Source organism: Crotalus tigris, unplaced genomic scaffold, assembly GCF_016545835.1.
Source record: "Crotalus tigris isolate CLP2741 ecotype Arizona unplaced genomic scaffold, ASM1654583v1 scf7180000022411.5474196:2289641, whole genome shotgun sequence".
Taxonomy (NCBI): Eukaryota; Metazoa; Chordata; class Lepidosauria; order Squamata; family Viperidae; genus Crotalus; species Crotalus tigris.
Genome location: NW_024099112.1, coordinates 996284 through 1021786, shown reverse-complemented (window position 1 = coordinate 1021786; position 25503 = coordinate 996284). Strand labels below are relative to the sequence as shown.

The 25503-nt window shown below is 35.3% G+C and overlaps 2 protein-coding genes across 10 annotated transcripts in view; one reads left to right on the top strand and one right to left on the bottom strand.

The window, feature by feature from the left end:
* RBM39 (RNA binding motif protein 39) overlaps positions 1-14070 on the bottom strand; it is a 31075-nt gene extending 17005 nt beyond the window's left edge. For 2 of the 5 annotated variants that reach the window (XM_039319104.1, XM_039319105.1), the window contains exons 1-4: positions 13794-14070; positions 9489-9551; positions 7718-7767; positions 79-273 (exon numbers count right to left, since the gene is read on the bottom strand). In XM_039319104.1, the coding sequence (XP_039175038.1) occupies positions 79-273; positions 7718-7767; positions 9489-9539 (296 nt within the window). In that variant the 5' untranslated portion in view covers positions 9540-9551; positions 13794-14070. Of the gene's footprint in view, positions 1-78; positions 274-615; positions 804-7717; positions 8285-9193; positions 9267-9488; positions 9552-13793 lie in introns of all 5 variants that reach the window. The other 3 variants (XM_039319108.1, XM_039319107.1, XM_039319106.1) reach the window with 3 other exon arrangements.
* A 154-nt stretch (positions 14071-14224) lies between these two features.
* Positions 14225-25503, top strand: part of LOC120296999 (rho GTPase-activating protein 39-like) — a 130753-nt gene continuing 119474 nt past the window's right edge. For 2 of the 5 annotated variants that reach the window (XR_005553652.1, XM_039319097.1), the window contains exon 1: positions 21645-21995. Coding sequence is in view for 2 of the 5 variants with exons in the window: in XM_039319097.1 (XP_039175031.1) it covers positions 21967-21995 (29 nt within the window). In the remaining 3 variants the exon portion in view is untranslated. The other 3 variants (XM_039319102.1, XM_039319098.1, XM_039319099.1) reach the window with 3 other exon arrangements.

Here is a 25503-nt window from a genome sequence, read left to right as displayed (position 1 = left end):
TCTAAAATATTCAAGCTAAAGGTTTTAGTATTTACCTACACTTAAAGAAACCTAAAACAATAGTTTCACACAACTTACTAGGGACTTCTGTAACGGCCTCTGAATCGACGTTCTCTGCTTCTTGAACGGCTGCGTCTCCGTTCTTTACTTCTACTGCGCTTTCTTTCTCGACTCTTGCTTTTCTTTCTTTCACGTTCACGGCTTCGTTTGCGGTCCTTGCTTCGGCTTCTCTTCCTATCATGACTACGACTTCTGCTCTTGCTTTTTTTCCTCCTGAATAGAACAAATTTAAAAAATCAGTTATGTTTTCAAAGAGGAAAAAACATTAACATTAGGCCATATGAAGTAAGATTAGGTGGCTTGAAAAATATTTGTCAATTTTAAATAAATATTAGATATTTTAATGAAAATAACAGCAATCAATTATACAACTACCTGTAAATCTCACAATTAAGAAACATATTTAATGATAAAAGCAAAGCCATTTAGGTGAAAAACATATTTCATATCAAGTGAATATATTGCTGCTTTAATCTTTACATTTCTATTTCCTTACTAGAAGGTTTTCTCAGTCACAAAAGACAAGTTTTAAAAATTGCAAATAATTATACCTACCAAGTTCCTTTCTAGGAAATTCAGCTTCATAACTGTGTCTGCATTGTTCATTTAATGACACTGGTTTTTCACTCTACTGCCTGTGTATTGTTAGATATGTTCCAAATGGCCACTGGAGCCAGTGGCTTGGATCCAAAGGAGCCCTTCCACTAGAGAAAAGCCTCTTCCACAGAAGGGCTGTTTCCAACCTAGCAGAAGAGCATTACGTGAGAAATGTGAACCAAAATTGAGGTAAGATGATTTATATAAATTACTTTAGACTTCCTCATAGCCCACAAATCCATTATAGCTTAGCTTCCATATTCAGTGTCCTCGCATTAGAAATACCTCCCCATATATTTTGCTTTAAAGAACTGGGATTTTTTTCCATGAAGAGTTAATCAAACACAACCAATGTTTCTTTGGCTCATAATTATCTAGATCCAAATCAGGTTTTTGAACTCCTACTGTTAAGTATGTATTATATAAATGCAGTATTCTTATTAGCAACATTCTACTAACAAATATTGGTTAACTATTTAACCTCCAAATACTGCTAAATTTGACTTCATGAATACAAATATGAATGCAAACTGTATGTTTTATAAACACCTCAATAGAAACGACAGAGAGATACCAGTGAAATAGCTTGTGGCTGCTCCATCACTGGAGGTTTTTAAGAGAGACTGGACAGCCACTTGTCTGGAATGGTATAGGGTCTCCTACTTATGCAGGAGAAATTGGGTTGGACTAGAAGACGTCCAAGATCTCTTCCAACAGTTATGCTGTTATTCTGCCAAAACCAAATTTATTTTTTTACATAATTCCTACAAGTCTGACCAAGACGCAAAACAACACAATTCTAAGATCTAGAAATACTACTGCAATTTAATATTGTTCCTATAATCTAAATATTCTGTTTTCAGTAGTAGAAATAAAGCTCCCAGTGAAAACAAAAGTACATTTCCAATTCCAATATGCACAGCAGGCAAGGTTTAAAAAATAACCAACAGTTAATACAACTGTGATACAAGCTCAACTACACACCTAGGATCTAAGGGTCAATAACAAAGCAGGTTTTCAAGGTTTTATGAGCACTCAGCAAAACCAGGGCAAGTCTAATCTCTGGGACAGGGGTTGGCAATTAATTTCCCCCCAAAAGTCCACATGAGAAATTTGTATTGTTGTGGAGGGTCAAACCAATAGGCTGAACTTAATTCTGCTGCAGGCACTCACATGTTGAAAGAGGGAGCGCAAAGCCTTGCCTCATCTTGGCTACTGCTCTGCCACAGATGTCGAGAAGTTCTTTCTCTCACCAGCTGACTAAAGGAGCACACTTGGCTTTTTTCCCTGCCTTCTGTGGCATGACTGTTTACACTTATTTTCTAATTTCCAACTGATGCAGCTGAATGGGGCAGTGAAAGGGCTGGATGTGGCCCAGGAGCCATAAAATGCCCAGGTCTGCTCTGGGGAAATCTTGTTCTACAGGGCATGGCTTTGTTTCTGGATTTCGCCAGATGACATTTCCTAATGAACTGGACCCAAAGCATCCCTATCCTGTGAGATCTAACAGAAAAGTAAATACAATAGGGAAGAGCCATTCCTGCAAATAACCCAGTTGCAAGCCTTTATAGGTAACTACTACAACCTTCAATTGAAGCCAGAAGCGTACTGGCAATTAATGCAGCTTGCAGAGCACATGCTGAATAAGGACCTTTAATTGCCCAGGCTGCCATATTTTACATCAGATGAACCACAGGCGTCAAACTCGATCGTGTGACGTATCATGACTGTTTTTGTCTTTGCAGAGTGGGGTGGGCATGGCTTGCACGTGACACATCTAGCCCACAGGCCGCCAGTTTGACACCCCAGAGCTGAACCTTCAAAATGCAGCCCCATTTAAAGTTTTTTTGCAGTGGTCCAATTGGGAGGTGACCAAGACATGAAGGACTGTGAGTACAGCCTCCTGGCTGAGCAGTGGATGTCAACTGGTGCATAATAGCTATGCAATGGTTCTCCTAGCCATGGCTGTCACCTTTTCTTTGAGCTGCAGGAGGAATACCCCCAACTGTGCATAGGTTTTGCCTGAGGTAGTGCAATTCCATCCAGAACAAAAGATAGAAAGTCTCCCAAACTGGGGGGTAAACTATGTATTCTGTTCTAGGTCAAACAATTTAAAGCAAAAGTGCTAATAGAAAATAGCACTTCATTTTATTTTAGTACTTTAAAATGTCTATACAAGTAGCCATCGACTTACAACAGTTTATTTAGTGACTGTTCAAAGTTACAATGGCTCTGAAAAAAGTGACTTATAACCATTTTTACACTTATGACTGTTGCAGTATCTCCATGGTCACAAGGTTAAAATTCAACACTTGGCTCATATTTATGATAGTTGCAGTGTCCTTAGGTCATGTGATCATCTTTTGTAACTTTCTGACAAGCAAAGTCAATGGGGAAGACAGATTCCCCTAACTGTGTTACTAACTTAACTGCAATGATTCACTTAACAACTGTGGCTAAAAAGGGCGCAAAATGGGACAAAACTCACTTAACAAATGTCTCACTTAACAACATAAATTTTAGGCTCAATTGTGGTTATGACTCAAAGACTACCTGTACCCAATTTCTAAATAGTAGTTTAAGTCAATTTCTTCAATATTGACATATACTGTACATAACCTAGTGTGCTAAATATTTCACAAGATTTATTATACCTAAATTATTTAACCCCATGAAAAAGCTTCTACACAAGACATGGGGAATCCAGGTCCCTGAAGTTCCCTGTGACTAATTAAAACTAACATCAGTGTTTTCAAATATTTGTGAAACAAATATATCACAATGTAAAAACTAAAAATCATGAAAACACTGTGCAAGATCCCTGATGACTACATGTTGTAATGGGATCATAGCTACTCCATGGTCCTCAACTCTTTTAAAAAATGATATAGTTCAAACTTTGGGGATTATATTTGGAATTCTGAGATTACATTATATAAGCACTTTCACACTGCAGTTGCCATAGAATGTGTATTCATCACAAACCCATATAATAAAAAATGATAAAGCACCAACTTGTATTAATCCATTACTTCATGTCGTCTATGCAGGACCCATAAGCACTCTTTAGTCCTCGATTTACAACCATAATCAGTACTGGAACTTCCATCACTAACCAATGCAGTCATTAAGTGCATTGTGCCCGAATTTATCTATAGCCATTTCATTCCATATTGCATGGAAAGCATTCTTGTACTACAAAACTAATTTTATAGAAAGTGGCTCATTCATCCCTTTCCCTCTGATGCTGCCATTTTACATGAAAAACTAATTCTTTAATTTTGTGTTGCTTAGCCTAATATAAAGGTAATCAGAGCTTTTTCTTTGCAGTACAAAGCCTTGATCCAAATATCTGTGTCTGACTTCCAGCAAGTGAAATAATTAATTATAAAGGAGAAGCCAAGCAAAACTAATATCCTGGCAGATAATTAAACAAAAATCTTTACGTAGCTTGCAAATTCTCAAACAAAGATTCTGGGTCTTTTATACAATCTATAATGTGTATATTCATTACTTAAACAGAAAGTTTCTATAGGAATATTTTTCCCAATGACGAGGAATTTAAACCAGAATGATACAAACAAGGTTGTAATTTATTGTTTTCATAATTGGTCCTAAGAAAACTGAAGCTTACTGAAACAGCTTCATGACTATATGAAAGTGTGTGTGTGTGTGTGTGTAAAAGGTTACAAAAACAACGCTCCCTAGTCTTTTGAGGCCAATGAGCAGACGTCATTTTGATGTTCAGAGATGGCTGCTACAATAGGTGTGACTTGCCACAAACCACAACCTTTATCAGGGAAGCAAACTGTGTTTTGCTTTCTACCATTCTCTCTAGTTCTTTGCAAATACTGCTAACTCTAATAATATTTTTTGTCTTTTTTGGGGTAGGTAGGGCAAAGCATTGGTTACAACTACAATTCCTTTTCATTTCTAGAAAGCATGTAGAGACTACTTAGTATTCAAGGTCAGCTTGGAAACAAAAAAGATTTTGGAGGATGATGCTTTTTAGCATGCCAGCTTCCTTCTTCATTTTCTAGGAGCAGTCTCACACTTTCTGGCAACACTTGTCTTCAATTTTCTTTTCAGAATTAAAAAAATCGCTACTTTAATTATTTCCTACAATATAGCTCAGCGGTTTTCAACCTTTGTGTGACGGCGACTCCCGTCACACGGACGCGGCGCCGCCCTGAGGAGGAAAAATGGCGGATCGCGATGTTTGGTGACCCCCGTAAAATGGTCGTTCGACCCCAAATGGGGTCGCGACCCATAGGTTGAGAACTGCTGATATAGCTATTTCCTATTTTCTATAATATAGATATTTTTAAAGGTCTAATTAAATCTACAGGAACTACTCCTAAATACCAAAATATTTAAAAAGAACAGATAAGTTAGTGAATATACCTTCAAAGCCTACGAATTCACACTATGTAAGTTATAGATAACTTTTGCTTCATGTAAATACATGTTCTGTCTTATCACATTAAAAACAGCTTACCAGACAATTCAATATAAAACATTTAAGACAAAATTTTCTTTAAAAAGAGGATTTAAAATATGGGGAAGAAAGTTAGGATAAAGTTTTATTGATCACTTTACAGATTGCAAATATACTACAGAATTGCTGAAATTGAAATTGATATTGTTTATCCCTTGAATGGAAAACTTAATGGGAGCTCCTGAGAACAAAATACAACTAAAATAATTATTTTACTTAATTAATTTGAAAAATCAACAGAAAAAAGCTCCTTATGTTTATAAAGTAAATCAAACAAGCAAACACATTACAAAACCTCTATCTTTAAACTATTGTAAAAATAGTAAGATAAAGTAACATTTAATTTTAGCCTAATACTGTTATGATCTAATTATATAACTAATGGACAGAAATATCGATAGTTTATTAATGACCTACAATTTCAAGCCTCATTTGATTTTTCTGAAGGAAAAGAAAAAACTTTCCTCCATTCAAAATAAGCAGCAAAGTCGCATAAAATCTTCCTGCCAAGATATTTAATAGAAGAATTTTAATTAATCAGAGCTGGTAGAAAAACTGCAGAGAAATACAAGTAGTCCTCACCTTACAATCATTCAATGACCATTTGAAATTACCACCTCACTGAAAAAACACATACCACCGTTGCAGCATCCCCATGATTACGTGATCAAAATTTGGATGCTTGGCAACCGGTTCATATTTATGATGGTTGCAGTGTCCCAGGGGCATGTGATCACCTTTTGCAACTTTCTAACAAATAAAGTCAATGAGGAAGTCAAATTTACTTAACAACTGTGTTACCAATTTAACTGCAGTGATTTACTTAACAACTGTGGCAAGTAAAGTTGTAAAATGGGGCAAAACTCAATAACTGTCTTATCAATAGAAATTCTGGACTTGATTGTGGTCATAAGTTGAGGACTACCCATACAGCCCAATTATGGTTAGGGTTTCTTCTGGCTGAGGAATTCTGGGAGTTGAAGTCTACCTGCTAAGCTGCCAAACTTGAGAAACACTGATTTTTACAGAGGAAAATATATACACAAATCTACACGTGTTGCCCCATTTCAAATAAAATTATAAATTATAGGAGTAGGAAATGCTACCATCCATTAGAAAAGACAGTAAAACTAAATAATGTTGGCTGCTCTTTAGATTTAGGCAGATTTCACATGACTAAGTCAAATCAGGGCCCTTTATTAATTACTCTTCTAGCTGTAATTCAAGCAACGTGCTTTTGTTATATTCTAAATAAATTTGCAACATAAAAGGAATTCAAACAATTAGAGGTCAAAGTCTATAATGGCATTGCCAAATCTATTTTACAATTTATCACTGTTAATTGTATTTTGTTTTCACATACAGAATAATCTTAATTTAAAGCACAAGGTATAAGAACCTGGGATCACATTTGAACACTCTACTAATATAATGTAGCAGTAGTTAGATTTTTAGCCTCTACAGAAGCAATATTTCATCATTACTACAATTACTTTTTCTCTGCCACAAAGCTACTTATCTTTCTGAACTGGGTCCTTGACTTTTCTGGTGTACAGATTGAGCAGCTAGAAATGCATTAGCAACCTAGCTTAGCTGCCAAGCTCCAAATAAAAAACCTATGACTAACCCCCCCCCCAAAAAAATCCTCTAATGAAGATAGGCAAGATATTGGGATTTGAGTTAATGCCTTCTGTAATAACTTCAACATTATGAAATAATTAATGTCCCGTTTAAACTAATTTATGTATATTTCTCAAAGTGAAGTTTTCCAAAAAGAGTAGCTAAAGTAGCCTACAATAGGAATAAAACCATTCCATGATATTTTGAAGAGTAAAAACCTATGAATTTCTACAATTAGAACAGTTTACTTTAGCTGGAGATTCACCTACAAAAATTTAATAAATTGCTTCCCTTCATCTTTAAAGCACAGAATTTTTTTCTAGAAGCAACATTTATTCCAATATGGTTATATGGCCTGCAAGAAACATATACAATTGAAGGAGCCTAAGGAAAGAATGAGAGAGTTAGACTTTCTACTATGAAAGTCAAAAGACCATCATAATTTCAAGTTAAGAGTAATTAATATAATCCCATTACCTCAAGAAGCAATAAATATTACTGTAAAAGCTCAGTTTTCTAAATGGACATTCAGTTGGTGAACTTCATATGCAAGCGCAAAATGTTAATTTGGACTTTTTCAGACAATGTTCATATCTACATAATTTTGTAAGCATTTAAACTATGTAAAATGTTGGAGTTAAAGAGACAATCCTTCCCCTTCAATTAGTTCATGAAATTGAGATGATGTTGTACTGTATGTTTTCTATCCTAAAAAGGTGGACTCTTGTTTTGGAGAAAAAGGGGGACAAATGCTGGGGGAAGAATTATGTTAAAATATTCAAATGTATACAAAACCATTTGCTATTTTTGTACTATTTTAACCAATCTAAAAAGTACATTACCAAAACTGAAGAAGGGAGGTTAAGTATCCAAATTATGAATCTAAAATGTAAATGCTTTATTAAGCAAAAGTATATATTTAAAGAGCCAACAAATACTTACTTCTTACTTCGCTCTTCATGTCCATTGGCACTGCTCAATTTGTTCTCATCCTAAGCAGGGTTGATAGAAGAACATCATGAGGACGAAGTGGAAACATTTCAAGTGGTCAAAGGGTAATGGGGGCAGGGATAAGAAAATACAAAACAAAAATTTAATACTAAATTTTATATTTAATATGGGATGCTACTAATTAAGGTAGACTTTTTAACCACTTTGCTGTTTACATTTAAGTCCTACAACTATAAATAGAAAATTTACTATTTAAAAAGGTTTTAAATTGTACAAACTTTCTTTATAATGAAATAAAGCCATCCTGCAGTTTCCAGCACTGAAGTGGTTAAAGGATAAAATATAACAAGAAATACCAAGTTTAAAAGCACATTCATATACTATAATCCCTTTTGACCAATACCAAGGCTATATTTCTGCCTAAGCCCCAAGTGACCAAGCTAGCAGCCAGCCACTATCGATTTCCTGTGACCGATGCCATTCCTGAGATCTTCGCCCATTTTCGTTGGAGGGTTGGGACTGTAAGAGCTTGATGCCACCTCTGTCACACATCTCGCCCTGAAGCAAACAGGGATTCACACTGCTTTAGTAATGTCGACTCCCAAGTCATTCATCAAAAATCCAACCAGTCCAGCCTAAATATTTCCTATTTCCAAACCTGTTTACATGGAAAATATCCATGTTAAACTAGCATACAATATACTTAACATTACAATTTATATTCATTTCAAAATTTTACGTTAAGTACTAATTACATAAAACTAAAACATGAACATTTAAAAGGTTACAACACTTTTCCAAATCTCATATCAAAGAGCTGCACTAAATATACTCCAAAATCAACTAACAGTTGCTGTTATGTTTATTGTAGTTATCACACCAGTTACACCATGAGTTCAACTGCACATTAAGTTTTAAATGTATATGTATATATAAATTTGTGAAGCCAGTGCTACTGCATGCATAATTTCAGTTTTATGAAGATCTGGTGAAATCTAAATATACTTGCTCCCTGTTTAGTTCTGAAGCTAGATACTCAGTATTCAGAAGCGCAGAAAAGGTACATTAAAGATTTCTAAGAAATTAATAGATAAAAGAGTACTCTGTCACAATGAATGTAGTTCAAAATATCTTTCATATCTACTATTATGTGAAGTATTCAGGGATCCAAGAATTTTGGAAACAACTTTCACATAACACTTTGATTACCGTCTGGTATTTCTAAAAGATTAATAACCCATCCTTTAAAAAAAAAAGCTGTAACTCCTCTTGCATTAATAAGGATTTGCTTGTCATGAACTTAGGGAAAAAGTTATTCTTGGAACCCTGCTGTTTGCCCAAACCTTTGCATTCACCTTGTCGGTCTATCAAAATTGAGGTGGTAGTTTTTAGGAGTGTTTTTGTTTCTTTGTTTGTTTGTTTTACCTAGGGGGACCACGGTACAGCGATACGTCACTCAATTACTACCTTATGATTGACAGTTCACACTGGAATCAAAGGTGAATTCATGGGAGTAGAGGTGAGATATCGTTAGGCAAGTCTACAAAGAGAGATAGATGGGCATTTATTCATCACGCTGAAGTGAAACTACTGCACAATATAATTACATTAACAGCATTTAGTTACTGGTAAGATACACTTAATGCATGTCCAATAAGATAAATCATGAGGACTCCTGGGATGTTAGTTTATAGTTCAGCAGTAGTTTCATGAATAATGCTAAATGAATATTGCTAAAGAATTTGTTAGCATATCTTCTCACCTTCTTAAAGGGGGCTTCAAGCATTGCTTCAATATCAATATCATCAGCCATTTTTCAGGACACCTAGAAAAAAATAACAAGATCCTTTAGTTAAGAATCTACTTCCATATTTGTGATTAATTTAAGATTTTGTGGTACCACATTTCCAAAGGATGTTGCTCTAGAAATATACACTAAGTACAGCTAAACTGAACTTATCCCTGTGTTTAGTACTTTTCTTTCAAAGAATAAATCTGTTCTTATCTTAGAAGTACTTCATAAATATGTATTCTACCCAAGTAAGCTTATTCTTAATGAAATGAATTTATGAGTTTAAGGAACCACAACAAGATTAGAAAAAAGAATCTAAAAGTAGATTAAGAAAATAAATTGTTTATTCAATATAATTACCAATTTATTTAAAAACCACAATATATTATCTTAATCCACTATTGAATTTCTCAATATAGATTTCACAAAATCATTGCTACATGTAGCTCATATTGCCACTGTGGTATAGAAATATTTTTTTCAGCTTCCTTGTTCCATACCAAACCTGGATTTTAATCATGGGGAAGCAATGAAAGGGATACAGATCATGAACAACCGGTAAAAAATCCTGTAATGGAAGTAGATAATGATTTTTAAAGTCTGATCAAGTTACTATCCTTAACCACTGGGATTTGTGAAATTGTGCTCTTGACAGTTGTATATGTTCTTCTAAGTAAACAAAATGGAATGTTCATTATTATTTTTGGTTCCTTACTTCAAGAGTCTATTCATCTAAAATACTTCCTTAAAAATTATTTCAAATGTAACTCATGTTGTGCTATTATTGCCTTACCTCCAAGATGTGGGAGAAACATCCCTATGATGGAAAAAAGCTCATTAGAGCTTCAGTTTGGAAGTTCCTCATGAATTAGATGATTTCCTATCCCCCGAAATCTGCCATGAATCATTGACTCCTTGGGTCAAAAATTCGAAACAGATTAGTCAAGCTATTTTAATAATCTCTTATATGGAATTAGCTAGTATAGATTCTCAGATGCAAACTGGTCAATGCCATAGCGGCAAATGTAAGCTGCCAAATCTGCCATAACAATTATGACCAAGTACTTAGTGAAATGGAAAAGCTTACAAGTGGCAATTACTGTACATAGATGAAACCAGAAATTTCTAAATACAGATGTGCATATTATCTTTTTTACTACATTTTAAGAAAATAGTGTAAAAATGGAATATGTTATGTGATGTGATGCATGCTCATTACTGAATTCAGGAAATATGAAAAGGAGATCTGCCTTCCATTACAGCAACAATTATGTTTCTATTCAGATCTCCTATATAATGTACCATTTCAAACTGATGTAACACCTTCTGTAACAATTAGTAAAAATGGCTGTAATAATTTTTCAACTTTTTCAAAAAGTAAAAATGCATATGACACATATTCCAAAGTGATTATAAAATCTGTAGTTTGTGAAGTTATTTGGATCCAAAGTGAGTCACATATTTAAAGAAATGTGGGGATACAAAATGCATTTATTGGCATCTCCCAGGAAAATACATGTTTGAGTAAACAAATATGTATTTTTGATAAGCCATACAGTCTTTACATTTGAAAATGCATAATTGCTTTGGACTCAAATAGCTGCACATTGCTATAAATTTGCTATTTAAGTCAAGTCCAGAGAATTTCTCAGGAAAACTTTCAGTTAATGTAGACTCCAATGTAATGAAAATAATATTAAAGCTGCCTCAATCAACTTCTGTCATGATACTCAATTTATAGAACTACTGTGCTCATATATTATCTACCTCTGAAACAAATATCTACCAAAAGATATAACTGCTACTGCTATGTAGAAAGCAGTATCTTCAAAATTCCTGTATTTAAGTATCATCATCCAGAATGTCCCATTAAACATTCAGCCCTATAGGAAGAGAAAAGAAGCAGTACTATGTAGAAAACATTTCTAAGCATGTCACAGAAATAAAATTAGGGATATACTTTAAAATTATGTCCAGAAATTGATTAAATCTGTAGCAAATAATTTCACATTGGTATAATTTTTAAAATGATAGTATGAATAACTATAACTACACAAATCAATAAGTTGCAACACAACATATTAAGAATCCAAAGGTCATAAACCTGTTGGAAAACTAACAACTAAACCTAGCAAATAACCCATCTCATGGTATTTGGATGAAAATATACCTATTTGCAGAAAAATATTGCTTAGGTTTTAGTATTTGTATATGTAGCAAATTGTGATCTTCTCATGCTACATTTTAGGTTAAAATAAAGTACACCTGCATTTTAAAATATTTTCAACATTATCCTAAGTAATATAGGGAATAAAAAGCATGAGATAGGGGAATGTGACTTTAAACAAATGCTACAGAGTTTGACATTGGACAATTTAGCAAACTTATATTAAAGGAAACATATCCTCAAACAAAACACTATTGGAAGATCTGCAAATTTATATATAGAAAGAACAGAATTCACTAAATGGCCCCCCAAGTATCTTCTAAAGATTTATTCTATTTCTCTCTGCTTGAACATATAAAAGTTCCATAAGATAATCTGATTAACAGACATTATGAATTATATTTTTAGAGCTGTTGAAATAGGTCTACACTATATTACAGTATAAATACTACCCTATATTACAGAGCAGTTCAAAGATAAATTTAAAAACTTCTCAAGCATTTAAGAGAAATATCAGTTATTCATGGAAATATTGGAAGAGGACTGTTAAAAATGCTGGCTTTCAGCATAGTAAAAACAGCACAGCAGGAAAAATATAGCAGTTTAAAAGACAGCATTAAATAATATGCTCATAGAGAATAGTATCTTTTATTCAGTACAGTATCATCCAAGTGTTTTTTTACAAAATGAGTTATAAATAATTTGAACAATAGAATGCATAAGTTTTGAAGGCAAGTATTATAAATTGAATACTTTATCTGTTTTCGTAGATTAAAAAATGACCTAGTCCAAATAGAGTAATTCAAATATCCCAGGCTATATAACTAAAACTACCCAAGTAAACAGGAATATTAAAATATATATTTAGTCTCTTAACAAGGAAGTCAGAACTGATGGTATTCACGTAAAAGCCTTTCCTAGGTTAAAATATAAATTATAACTTGTATATTAGAGTGTTATGGATTGTAGTTTTTGTACTAGATAGATATACACACACATACATATACATACAGAGCACAGATATTTATTTTCCATCTATTAAAGATACACTCATCTGACCAGTTAAATACTAGTTTTGCTTCTTGGCAATCTGGGTATTTAGTCCAAATAATCAATTAAAATAAAACCATATAGATAATACATTTTCAGAAGCAATATCCAGTTCAACGGATCATGATCCACCTAAGACATAGCAGAGCAATGTACAATTCACACAATAAAGTTCAGGTATAATTCTCTAAAGAGACCCTGCTCCCACACCCAGGTTGCAACAAACCACTTTTGAAACTTTTCCGCATTTCAAAATTAGTTTGTGACTTAGCATGAGAGTGAGCTAACTACAAATTAAGATCAGATTTTTAAGCAACGTTGGGATTTCTTTTATTAAAAACTGTCTAATTACATGAGTGAAATATTTTCAAATTGTCAAGCAAAAAATGCGTTCATTTAAAAATACCTACAAACTACACATTTTTGGGAAACAAACCACGTGTACGGATTTCACTTGTGCAGATATATGGAAAGTTCGTTTTCCCCTCCCACCTGAACATCTTCGGCCCAACAACTATTCAAAAAAAAAAAAAATACCACAGTAATAAACAGAACTTTCTACTCTCCTTGCAGTAGTTATTACGATGACTCTTTACTAAGCGCCCTTATTCTCTCGGGTCATCAGCCTTTCGTTAATACACAACAGCACACACTGCGAAGTTTTAAGGCCCTTCCCGCGAAAATATCTAAAGCAATAAAGAAATAGTTAGGAATCTTGTGGCGAAATATATCCCGATCGTAACCATGAAAGAAGAGCTCTACTCCACGAAACCTTCCGCGCGAAAATAAACACACAATTTCCAAAACTAAATCATATCATTCGACTTCCCTCGTTTTCTCCCGCCACCCCCGGGCACCCCGCAGAGGCCTGCACCACCCCACAGGAACTGGGATTTCCAGTCCGGCTGACCAGACTAGAATTAAATCGAAGACAAAAAGAAATGGGCCCGCCACCGGGAAGGCCCAACGCAGACAGCCTTAAACCTTGCAGAACCCACGCTATCATTTCTCCAGAATAGTTCATAAAAGAGAGCCGTCAAAAATATGAAAGCTATTACCTGCGTTGCCGGCCTCTCGCTTCTGGCCCAGGTGTTTATGAGGCGGAGGGATACTGCCACGGCCGTCGTTTGTTTCCCTGGGTCTGGATACGCGTGAGGAGGGGCGCTGGCCCTTAAACAAAAAAATTATCTCAGCAACAGCAGCAGGCAAAAAGCTAGACTAAGAATGATCTCGAAAAATTAGTACGAGCAAAGCCAAGGAAGCTTCGCAACAAGAACACACAGATTCCGCTTTAGCAAGACGACTGCTCCCTGAAATGGCGCCCGCCGCGTCTTGGATGGTTGTAGGAGGATCTGTGTTGCCGCTATGGGGATGCCCAGACCTTGCTGCACGGGCTCTCGCGAGATTTCCATACAAATCGATTGTGCGTACTACGAAATTCTCGCGAAGAATGCGTATCTCGCGAGAAAGGTGTTCGAAGCAAGCAATTCAACAACTCGCAAGAGCAGTAGGTCGTTTATCAAACGGTATCCGAAAGCGATGTCTTTCCCATACGTGGTCAAGAATCTCGCGAGAAGTTGTGCAATTTTCCTCGTCATAAAAGAAGGCAAAAATATTAGATTCTACGTAGGAGGTGAAATTGCTTGACTTTACGAATGCCAGTTTAAAAAACGTTATATGTATTTTAAAAATTGTACGTTCTGGGTTGATTTTCAACAGTTTATTATTTGGAGAATAATGTGATTGCAAATACTGTAAATACATTGCAAATCCTAAATAAGTAATTGCCCATATTAATGAGACATGAGATTGCACATCATTCAATTACCTTAGGTAAACACTATAATTAGATATAAATACAATTTAAATAAACGGAAACAGTGCATAAAATGTTAAAAATAAGTTGTTTACCTGAATAATCTATCCATCGACCTCAAAATTGAACAAGAACAAATTTGGTTTGAGATGATAATTTTTTATAATCCATCAAATCATTATCAACAACCACATACATTTTCCTCGTGACTATCTGTTCCCTAGAGACAGACCCTTCAAGTGTTCCATCAATATAGCTATCATTGTTGCAATTGAATCCATCCACCTTGTTACTGATGATCCTCTTTTTCCTAGATTTATAAGTTACAATATTACTTTGTCTAATGTGTTTGTATATTATACTTTGAGACTGGCTGTCCTAAAGGTGCTATTTTTTTCGTTGAAGACATTTCACTTCTCATCCAAGAAGCCTCTTAAGTTCAGAACTTCAAGTTCAGAACTGAAGAAGCTTCTTTGATGAGAAGTAAAACATCTTCAAGGAAAACAAAATCCAGTTGCCTTTTGAAAAAGCACTTTTGGGACAACCATGACTTGGATGACTGAGAATCTCCATAGAGACTGGCTATTTGCGCACTGAGTGGGAACTCTGCATTGATTTGCTCTATGATCTTTTCAAATGCATCCTCCATTGATCCCAGCTCTGCAAGCCTAGATTTGACATTGCCATAGAAACACAGCTTTCAGACCTATGGGAATATTGATGCTATTGGATTAAGAGGCAATGAAGTGCCAGATTGCATAGGAAAGTATGTTAGAAAAATCTGGAAGTAGGCTGTTTTAAACCAAAGTAGACTAGTATCTATTATACATTCTGCTAAAAGTTTCTGCTCAAAGTTCTAGAGCGGAAGTCAGGAACTCATAATAACCTCATAATAAGCAATTATTGTCGCAGTCCAACCCAGAATACTCTGTGCCTTGATTATAGGAATTCTGGTTCAATATGTTTTGCTGCCCAAACTGAACTTTGACACCAAGAAGCACAGTTGTGACTTTTAATCTGCACTGGACTTTGACCACATTATTGCTTACTAATTTTTTTGTGTCTTATTCTGTTACTGACCCTAAAATGCTAGACTGCTTTGAAAATACCAGCACAATCCAATATTTTATGTCCACAAGTAACATGGTTTGGTTATTACTGTAATCATTTGAAGTGGAAATAGAATTATAAACCAAATTATGGTAGTTTAGTAGCAATAAAATTATTAGTAATTATTTAAAAACTATCAGATATTGTTTTTAAAATATATCCCTAATGTGCTCAAATGGTACATTATTTTTGAACATACATACCCATCATACTATTATCTTTGGACATACAACATCAGGCAGCATATAGAAACTGAATAATAAATGGTCTGTATTCCTTTCTATAAACTGTCTTGTTTTTTAAACTTATCTCTTTTTCAGAAACTTATCAATTGACTTTCTTAGTTTCTTCAATGCTTACAATCTTCTTTCAAATATTACTTTGTAATTTGGGCTTCATTCATTCTCCAATCTAATCAAATCACTTAAAGTATTTTTTTTTCATACTGGTCACTCATTTCTACATTCAATGCACATTCCTTCTGCAGCCATTCATTCCTGACTTTACTTTTTCTGTTTTACCATCCTAGCCTTTTTAAGTAAGCCATTCCTGCTGCATTTAACCTGTTTTGTGTTCCTCTTGACATACCCATTCTCACTTCCATATATAAAAAAGTACACAGAAGAATGCTCTTACATACAAATATTTTCAGTAATCTGTCTCGTTCTAACAGATTACATACTATACCCAATATTTTTTACTACATTTGCGCATCTTAAAATGTATCCATCATTTTTTCTATCTATTCAGACACAAAAAATAACCTGGTTGCTCTAATTTTTCCATTAATACTATTTTTCCTATCCAAAATTCAACAATACAGCAAAATCTGAAAATTAATGTGTTAAAGCCCAATGGGCTTATAAAACTATCACAAATATTCCTTATACATTTATCCAAGGGGTCATCATACATCCTTTTCTTAATTCTTGCTCACTGAAGAATCTTTGCTAAGTACTCCTTTTATTGTTTTGCATGGTTTACTTCTATCATATACTGCTTTTACCATGTTCAGTAACCAAACTTCAAGTTTTTATTCTTGCATACCATTCCATGTTCACTTTTATCATATTTTTCTCTAAACCAATAAGTATACACTAACTTAATTTCTCACAAGAACATTCGTTGCTAAAGTTCTCACCCTTTTGTGACAAAAATACATGTGCTTGCTCAGGCACAGATATATACAGAACTGGTAAAATTAGTTGGCTACTTCTATAAAAAGTTTATTTAACTATTTTGGTTCTATTGCATAATGGCATATACACAAATCATCTAAAACTAAGATTTATGACACAAGAGGACAATGGGGAAAAATAGAGCTTTGGTATTTATATCCTATTATTTAAGTTTATTTTAATCTTCTGTATGAATATGCTACTATAATACTATTTTGGTCTCTTAACGATGTAGTCTGGAAATATGAAATAGTTACTTAAGACTATTGCAGTATACTTTTATTTATTTTTTAAAATATATGTTAGCTTTTCAACTCATGAGACCACCTATTACAATGCTTCCCTCTTTACTCTGACAGAATTAAAATTAATTTTTTAACCAGCATAGAAAAAAAACTTAACAGAGTTTAAAGTGTCTGTTTAATAGATTTATTGCTCAGAACACTGATGAAAACATTGAAGGGATTGCAAAGAAGGAGGGAGGGAGGGAGAGAGAGAGGGAGAGAGAGAGAGAGAGAAAGAGAGAGAGAGAGAGAATGGGCAAGATTGCATGAGAAATAAATACATATGTATGAAGCTTGTTAATTATTTTCAAAGATAATTCGTTGATGGCTACTAATATTACAAATAGTCCTTGCCTACCAAATGCTCATTCAGCAACCATTTAGAGTTGCAATGGTGCTAAAAAAATAATGACTAGTGTCCCACATTTATGACCTTTTCAGCATCCCTGTCTCATGATCATCATTTCAGTTTTTATGCGTTGTCTTGTGCCTGTGTTTTTCTTTCCCCACTTTGCAGAGTGGTGAGGATTGGAGAAGAGATTACAAGAGAGTAACCAGGTGTACAATGGAGGATACTCAGGATTGTTTGTGTAGGGTATTTGCAGTTCCTATCCCTGATTGTAATCAGGGCTGCTGGTGCCACTGCATTGCTTTCAATATGCATTCTCCATTGTATGCCTGCTTACTTTCTTTTAAATCCTTCCTCTTTAATGAATGTAAATACAAACTTTAATTTTCTTTTTGTTAATTATCCCAGCTATAAGGTAAGCATTCCAAATTATTTCTCACTTAGCAACCACTTTGCTTAATGACAGAACTGCCAGGCCCAATTATGGTTGCTAATTGAGGACTACCTGTATTGCAGATAAATAATGAATGGAATGCCATAAGGAACAGTCTTAGCTCCTCTACTCTTCAGTATGTTTATTCATGATTTGATGAAGAGGTTAAATAGGTGGTTCCAATATCAGTAAATGACACAAAATTAGAAAGTTTGGATTTTAATTTGTCTTTTAGGGTATTAGTTACAAGACAAGAAGACAAATTTAAAACATTCTTGATAAGAATAGTGGCAGGGCTAAGCCTGTCAGGTGAAAACTTGGAAATCTTAAACCTCTTCTTCCAGATACTTTCTGGATATACATACTGTAGCTCTGTCTCCTGCCTTGGTGTGGGGTTTGGTAATTCTTGCTGCCTCCAGCTATTTTCTAGGCACTGTCTCATTTGATGTCCTCCCTTCTAACTCTCTTGTAAGACAGAGAGAGGAATTCCCACACCGTGTGTTAATTTCTACCAATTTAAAAGGAAAAGGTAAAATAATATTAAATGCTGTATTCCTTGTCCTTAAAATGTTGAAGCATGTGGCCAGAGAAATCAATCTTTTCTCCCCCTTCTACTTTTGAGACCAATCTATACTGATCTCATGAGTTAAATGAAATCAAACTATTAAAATTAGGAAAAGATAAACATTCCATTTTACTTTGAATTGTGCATTACAAAACAATCAGTTGTGGGGGAAATAAAAATAACTGTTATAACCACAAGCAGTATATTAGAGGAATTTATTTAGAAGTAGCTCTATTGCAAAGAGGCTCCAAGTTGCTGAATTGCTAAAATTGCATAGGAGCAAAAATACCAGAGATAGTAAAGTAGACTAAAAACTTATCGCCAAAATAAAAATAATATTATTAATTTTTTTTAGCTAGATCCATTATTTCCTAAGATGACCAGATTTCTAAAGCTATAGTCCATATTCTTGGAGTTTTTCATTCTTTTTCAGACATTCAGGAATGCTGTTGGGTAGCCTGGTAATCAGTTGCTTGGATTCCCATCTATTGAAGAACTACCTGAAATTTTCAAAAAAATCAAAGTTATTCTAACTCAGTGGTTCTCAACCTGTGGGTCGGTACCCCATTTGGGGTCGAATGACCATGTCACGGGGGTCGCCAAACAAGGCTGTCCATCATTTTTTTCCCCCTTTTCTTTGGCCACGCCCTTGGCACCCAGTGATGTATAAGTGGTTGGGGGTCACCACAACATGGGGAACTGTATTATGGGGTCGCGGCATTAGAAAGGTTGAGAACCACTGTTCTAACTGGAGAGGGAGAGTTATTTTATTACATAAGTACTTCTCCCTCACTGATAATAGGAAACCTGCAGTCTGCCTGGCATCTAGTTAACAATTTGGAACCCAAAATAGCTTCACAGGTTAAACATAAGTTAAAGAATTGGATTGAAACTAACAAAATAAAAGTTAATAGAGACAAATAATTTGTCACTTAAAGAAACAAAATTCACATGCATGATAGAGGAAGATATCTGTCTTGATAATAATACCTGTCAAAATACCTTGGAATACCTAGCACTGATATTACAGATGTTTCATTTGGGTAATGAAACATCTGCAAGAAAACAAGCAGGCTCAAAGAGCACCAAGTCTCATGTCAACCTTGAGCTACAAATATTCTCTTTTATTAATACCTTGGAATAGATAGATAGATAGATAACCTTTATTGTCATTTTTTTCCTGTGGGCACAATGGCACACATTAAAAATGAAATTTCGTCTCAAAGTGTACACATAACACATTTAAAACATACTATATACAACATATGTAGAGACCTACACCCTTACATATAAGTAACATATAAATATTATTCACTGTCCATCTTGAATACATAACGGAAGGAGGAAGCAAAATGAATGATAATAGGGAATGTAATATAGTTGCAAAAGAAAAAAATACTAACAACCTTAAACTATGACAACCAAAACATATTGTAGGTAACTCTTTTACATTATTCTCTTTTAGTCAGATTTTATTTTGAGGAGTATATCTTCAGTCTGGATACCATACTTTAAGAAGAATTCAGAGAAAATGGAACAGGTTCCGAGAAAGGCTGAATCTAAGACTAAGCATAAAGGTTTCAGTTGATGAAAGTATATCTGTTTCAGGCAGAATATCCTGAAATAGATTGTTATGAAAACAGATTACCATGAAAAAAATGTCAGGGAAGATAGGTGAGATTTCTCTCTTCATTGGGAAAAGCTGCCACTAGGGGTTGCCATTGTATTATATTTGAAATAAGGCAATTTGGGCACAGTTTCCAAAGAGAGGAAGTCAATAGTAAATACTGCTTGTTCAAGGCCATTTCTGTCTTGTTTGTCAGAAGAGGATGCTGTTTTGAATGGATTATGCTTCCATACATTTTTTTCTTTAGGACTTCCATACATTATTTTTATATTAGTAATGAACTTTACCATAGTACAATAAAATCACAGCTAAAGTTACGGTGGCTGAAGATCTGGAAAACCATAAAATAGTACAGGTACTCTTCAACTTATAACAGTTCGTTTAGTGACTGTTGGAACTTACAACGGAACTGAAAAAAGTGACTTATGACCGTTTTTCACACTTATGACTATTGCAGCATCCCCATGGTCACATGATCAAAATTTGAATGTTTGGCAACTGTGTCGTGTTTATGACAGTTGCAGTGTCCTATGGTCATGTGATCAGCTTTTGCAACCTTCTGACAAGCAAAATCAATGGGTAAACCAGAAATAACTTAACAACCATGTTACTAACTTAATAACTGCAGTGATTCACTTAATAACTGTGGCAAGAAAGGTCATAGAATGACATTTTGGGGTCAATTATTATAAGTTGAGGACTACCTGTATTAAGTATGTTTGTAATTTCAAGTTATTTATAAAAATAATAAAGGGAGGATATAAATAAATAAAAAGTAAATAAATAAAAACAATGACCATATTCTTTTTCAAAAGCCATGTATCATATGCTATGCATTATTGTTCAGAAAACTACATAAAGCTGTAATTTGTCCACTTTGCTATTATTAACAAAATATCAATTTTGAGGCATGCTTGTATTTAGTTTCCAAATTAAAATGTAATGATCAGGGAATTATTCTGTGGGAAATGATGGATTTTTTTATTTAAATAAACCCAAGACCAGCTTCATATATGCTTTTATGTCATGTTGCATCATGCAGGGAAATACATCTATGTGAATCGATTTGCAGTAGTATCCCATTGCTTTAAAATTCTTGATAGGTTTTGGAAAAATAGATTTTGAAAAAGTAAGCTAGATCACAGGGTATCTATTTTCTGGCTTAGATGAGTTTCGAGATGCAGTATGAGACTCACGATATAATAAGATGAGTGATTAATGAAAAGAAAAATTTTGGTGTTATCAGATAGGAAAAAAACCACAAAAATGCTTTTATTAAACGATATTGTTTAATACTATTATACTCCCGAGTCAAACTGGCCCTCTCCAGCAGAGGGACTGCAGAGAGGGGTCCTGCCCGGTTTAATATACCGAAGCGGGGAGGGGCGGCGGCGGCGGCGGCAGGCAGGCAGGCAGGATCAGGTTTCACATCCTGATCGTGTCTGGCTTGGGACCGAGAGCCTTCGCTCACCCTGAGGGGCGCAGGGAGAAAAGTCCGGGTAGTGCGGCCTGAGTGGAGATATGGCGGCGGAAAAGTGAGTGTAGTTTGGGGAGAGAGGCGATAATTTCGGGCCAAGGGAGGGGAGGGGGGTGCCCTCTCCGTCTGCCTCTTACCTGTTGAGCTGGGTGGGGCGCAGGGCTGGCCCCAGGCGCCGCCAAAGTATCTCGAGACGCCGACGCCGCCATTCCGCGCTCCTCTTCCCAGGCAGCGCGCGGTCGAAAAACCTTGGAGGGGGAAGGAAAGAGACCGAAGCAACATTGGGCGTTTCGTTTGCAAGGTTTCAACTAACAAACGGCTCAGAGAGTTTCCCAGGAGTTTTTCGGCTCCGAGCTCAGTCGAGGCTAAAGAGGCAAACTACAATACGTGAGATGGCGGTGGAAGAGAAAGTTACTGTGAAGTGAGTTAGGGGCTTAGCTGTGCGAGCTGAGGTGTAGTTTACTTCACCCCTTTCCTTTGCCTTTTCTAATGGTCTTAATGCTCACGCGTTTGTTTTTGGAGAAAGATACTTTTTTAAAGTAAGTGGCGTTTGGAGAATATAGCTTTGTGGAACAACAATAATGTAAGTTTTCTCTTTGGCCTCAATAAATAATGCTGGATATATAGAAATTGGTATAAAGATATATTCTTCTTAACCGCGATGTATATTACCTTGTTAACGTGTGAACTGAACCATTGTGGTTTACAATCAGTGGGTTATGACAGAGTTTACTGTGAATTGGGTCAATACAGTTTGTTCAAACCATAAATAGTATTTCTGCTCCTAGTGTCAGAGATAAAATTCTTCCTTCTATATTAAAGAAGAGTTACTTATTGTCATTGCTAATTAATCCTTTTGGTTGTGAGTTTGATAGCTAGAGGGTATTGACTACAGTATATATTTTTAAATGTCACTCCTATTAATATTTACATAGGCATTGCTGTGATTTAGATATTCAGTAAGAAATACTTTAATGTTCTTTTGCACTTCATTTCTAATTTAAAGTACATAATAGGAATTTTTTCATGATTTGTTTTTGATTAATACCATGAATATTTTAGAATATATGTATAATATCTTCATAGATTTCTTTGGAGCATAGTTTGTATTTATAATAAACTGATGATTATTAGTGACCCTTTCATAGCAGAGAAAGAGAATTTCTAGTTTATAGTTGGATTTTGGCCTACTGCATATTCCATCCTCTTATTAAGGGCATAAAACATATTTCTTTGTGCCTTTGATTAGCCCTCACATTTCAGGAAACATGAAAAATGGGGGAGAACCTAACTGGAGGGCTGCAGCATTAACTATTCAGATTAGGGACTGTCAGATGCTGAGATAATTTCAAGTCCATTATATAAAATATAAGTCACTTTGGGGGCCAAAAATGATGTAGATAATTTGAGACTTTTCATATATTGAACTCCTAAATTTGTAAGTACATTATTTTGAAACTATATAAATATATCTTATTTTTAATCTGAACATTTACATTCTATTATATTTGTGAACTGGGAAAATTATAGAATTATAGGACTGTAAGGAACTATGGAGGTCTTTTAGTCCAATCCCTGTGCAAGGCAGATTCCCTCATAGCATTTTGGACAAATGGTTGTCCAATTGTTTCTTGAAAAAATCTTCAAGGATTGAGTATTAACAACTCTGGGGCAAGCTGTTTCACTTCAAGAAATTTCTCCTCATTTCCAGGTTGGATCTCCCTCTGACAAGCTTCTAGCCATTGCTTCTTGTCCTACCTTCAAGTCTCCTCTCAGTCTCCACTCAGTCTTCTGTCATGTCTCCTCTCAGTCTTTTTTTTTCTTAAGCTAAGCATACTTAATTGCTTTAGGTGCTCTTCATAGAACTTAATCTCCAGATCCTTTATCATCTTTGTTGCTATTCTCTCTTTCTATGGCCTCAATATCTTATTTGTCTTATGACCAGAATTGGACACAGCATTCCAAATCTGGCCTCACCAGTGCCTTATAGAGTACTATCATTTCTCTTGATCTTGATACTATCCCTCTGTGTTGGCTTTTTTGGTAGCAGTATACTGCTGACTCATACAAGTGGTGGAGGAGACTTAGATCCCTATTATAGACTCTACTCTTAAGCCAGATACTGGCTATCCAGTACCTGTGCACCTTGTTTTTCTTGCAGGGGTTTACTTTTCTTACCATCAAACTGCATCTTGGTAACTAGGTCCAATTGCTCAAGTCTGTCAAAATTCTTCTGAATCTTGAGTCCATCTTCTAAAGTCTTAGTGATGTCTCCCAGCTTTGTAATATCCACAAATTTGATGAGCACCAGCCCCCTTATTTAGGTCATTTATGAAGATGTAACAAGACTACTACTACTACTACTACTACTACTACTACTACTACTACTACTACTACTACTGCCATAGGTGTATACTACAGACCACCCAACCAAACAGAGGAAATAGATGAACTTTTTGCTAGTCAGCTAACTAAGGTATGTAGGAAGCACATCACAATAGTAATGGGGGACTTTAACTACCCTGACATCAACTGGGAGACAAACTCCGCACCAAGTGGAAGATCAAACAGGTTCCTGGCAAACCTAGCAGACAACTTTGTCTCCCAAAAAGTAGAGAAGGGAACTAGGGGATTAGCCATTTTGGATCTAATTCTCACTAACAGAGATGAAATGATAGAAGGTGTTGAAGCCATAGGAACCCTGGGAGGAAGTGATCATGCAATATTAGAATTCAACATTATAGAAGCACAAGCAATAGAACACAGTCAAACTAGAGTCTTGGACTTCAAGAGAGCTAATTTCAATAAACTTAGAGAGAGCTTGGGAAGGATTCCATGGATGAGAATCCTCAAGGGGAAAACAACTCAAGAAGCTTGGGAAATTTTGAAAAATGAGATAATAAAAGCCCAGTCTAGCACAATACCAACAAAGAGGAAGAACAACAGCTCTCAAAAGAAACCAGCATGGCTGCATAAAGAACTCTCTGACAAATTGAAAGATAAAAAGGACAAGTATAGAAAGTGGACAGAGGGGAACATAACTAAGTCAGAATATCAGCAAATAGCCTGAGCCTGCAAAGATGAAGTGAAGAAAGCCAAGGCTCAAAATGAACTAAGGCTTGCGACCAAAGTCAAAAATAACAAAAAAAGCTTCTTTCAACATGTAAAAAACAAGAAAAAAGTGAAGGAAATGATTGGTCCATTAGTGGGTGGAAGTGGCAAGAAGGTGACAAGCAACAGGGAGAAAGCAGAACTATTTAACTCATTTTTTGCATCTGTCTTTACACAAAGGGAAAAAACAGACCAACCTATCAAAAATAGTGCCATAAAAAACAAAAATAGAAACACAAGTTAAGATAGGCAAGAAAATGGTAAGTGAGCACCTGTCCAGCCTAGATGAGTTCAAATCGCCAGGACCAGATGGATTACACCCCAGAGTTCTCAAGGAACTGGCAGATGTGATATCGGAGCCACTGAACTTAAGATCCTGGAACACAGGGGAACTACCAGAGGATTGGAAAAGAGCTGATGTAGTTCCCATCCTGAAAAAAGGAAAAAAAAATGGATCCAAGAAATTACAGACCTATCAGCCTGACCTCAATACCTGGGAAGATCCTGGAAAAGATAATCAAACAAAGTCATTACTAAAAGCCAACATGGGTTTGTCAAAAATAGATCATGCCAGACAAATCTTATTGCATTCTTTGACCAAGTGACAAAATTAGTAGATCAGAGGAATGCTGTGGACATAATTTACTTGGACTTCAGTAAGGCATTTGATAAAGTAGATCACAACCTACTACTTGATAAGATAGAAAAATGTGGGGTAGACAGAATCACCACCAGATGGATCCGTAGCTGGCTGACCGGCCGTACTCAGCGAGTGGTCCTCAATGGAACTGCATCTATATGGAGGGAAGTGTGTAGTG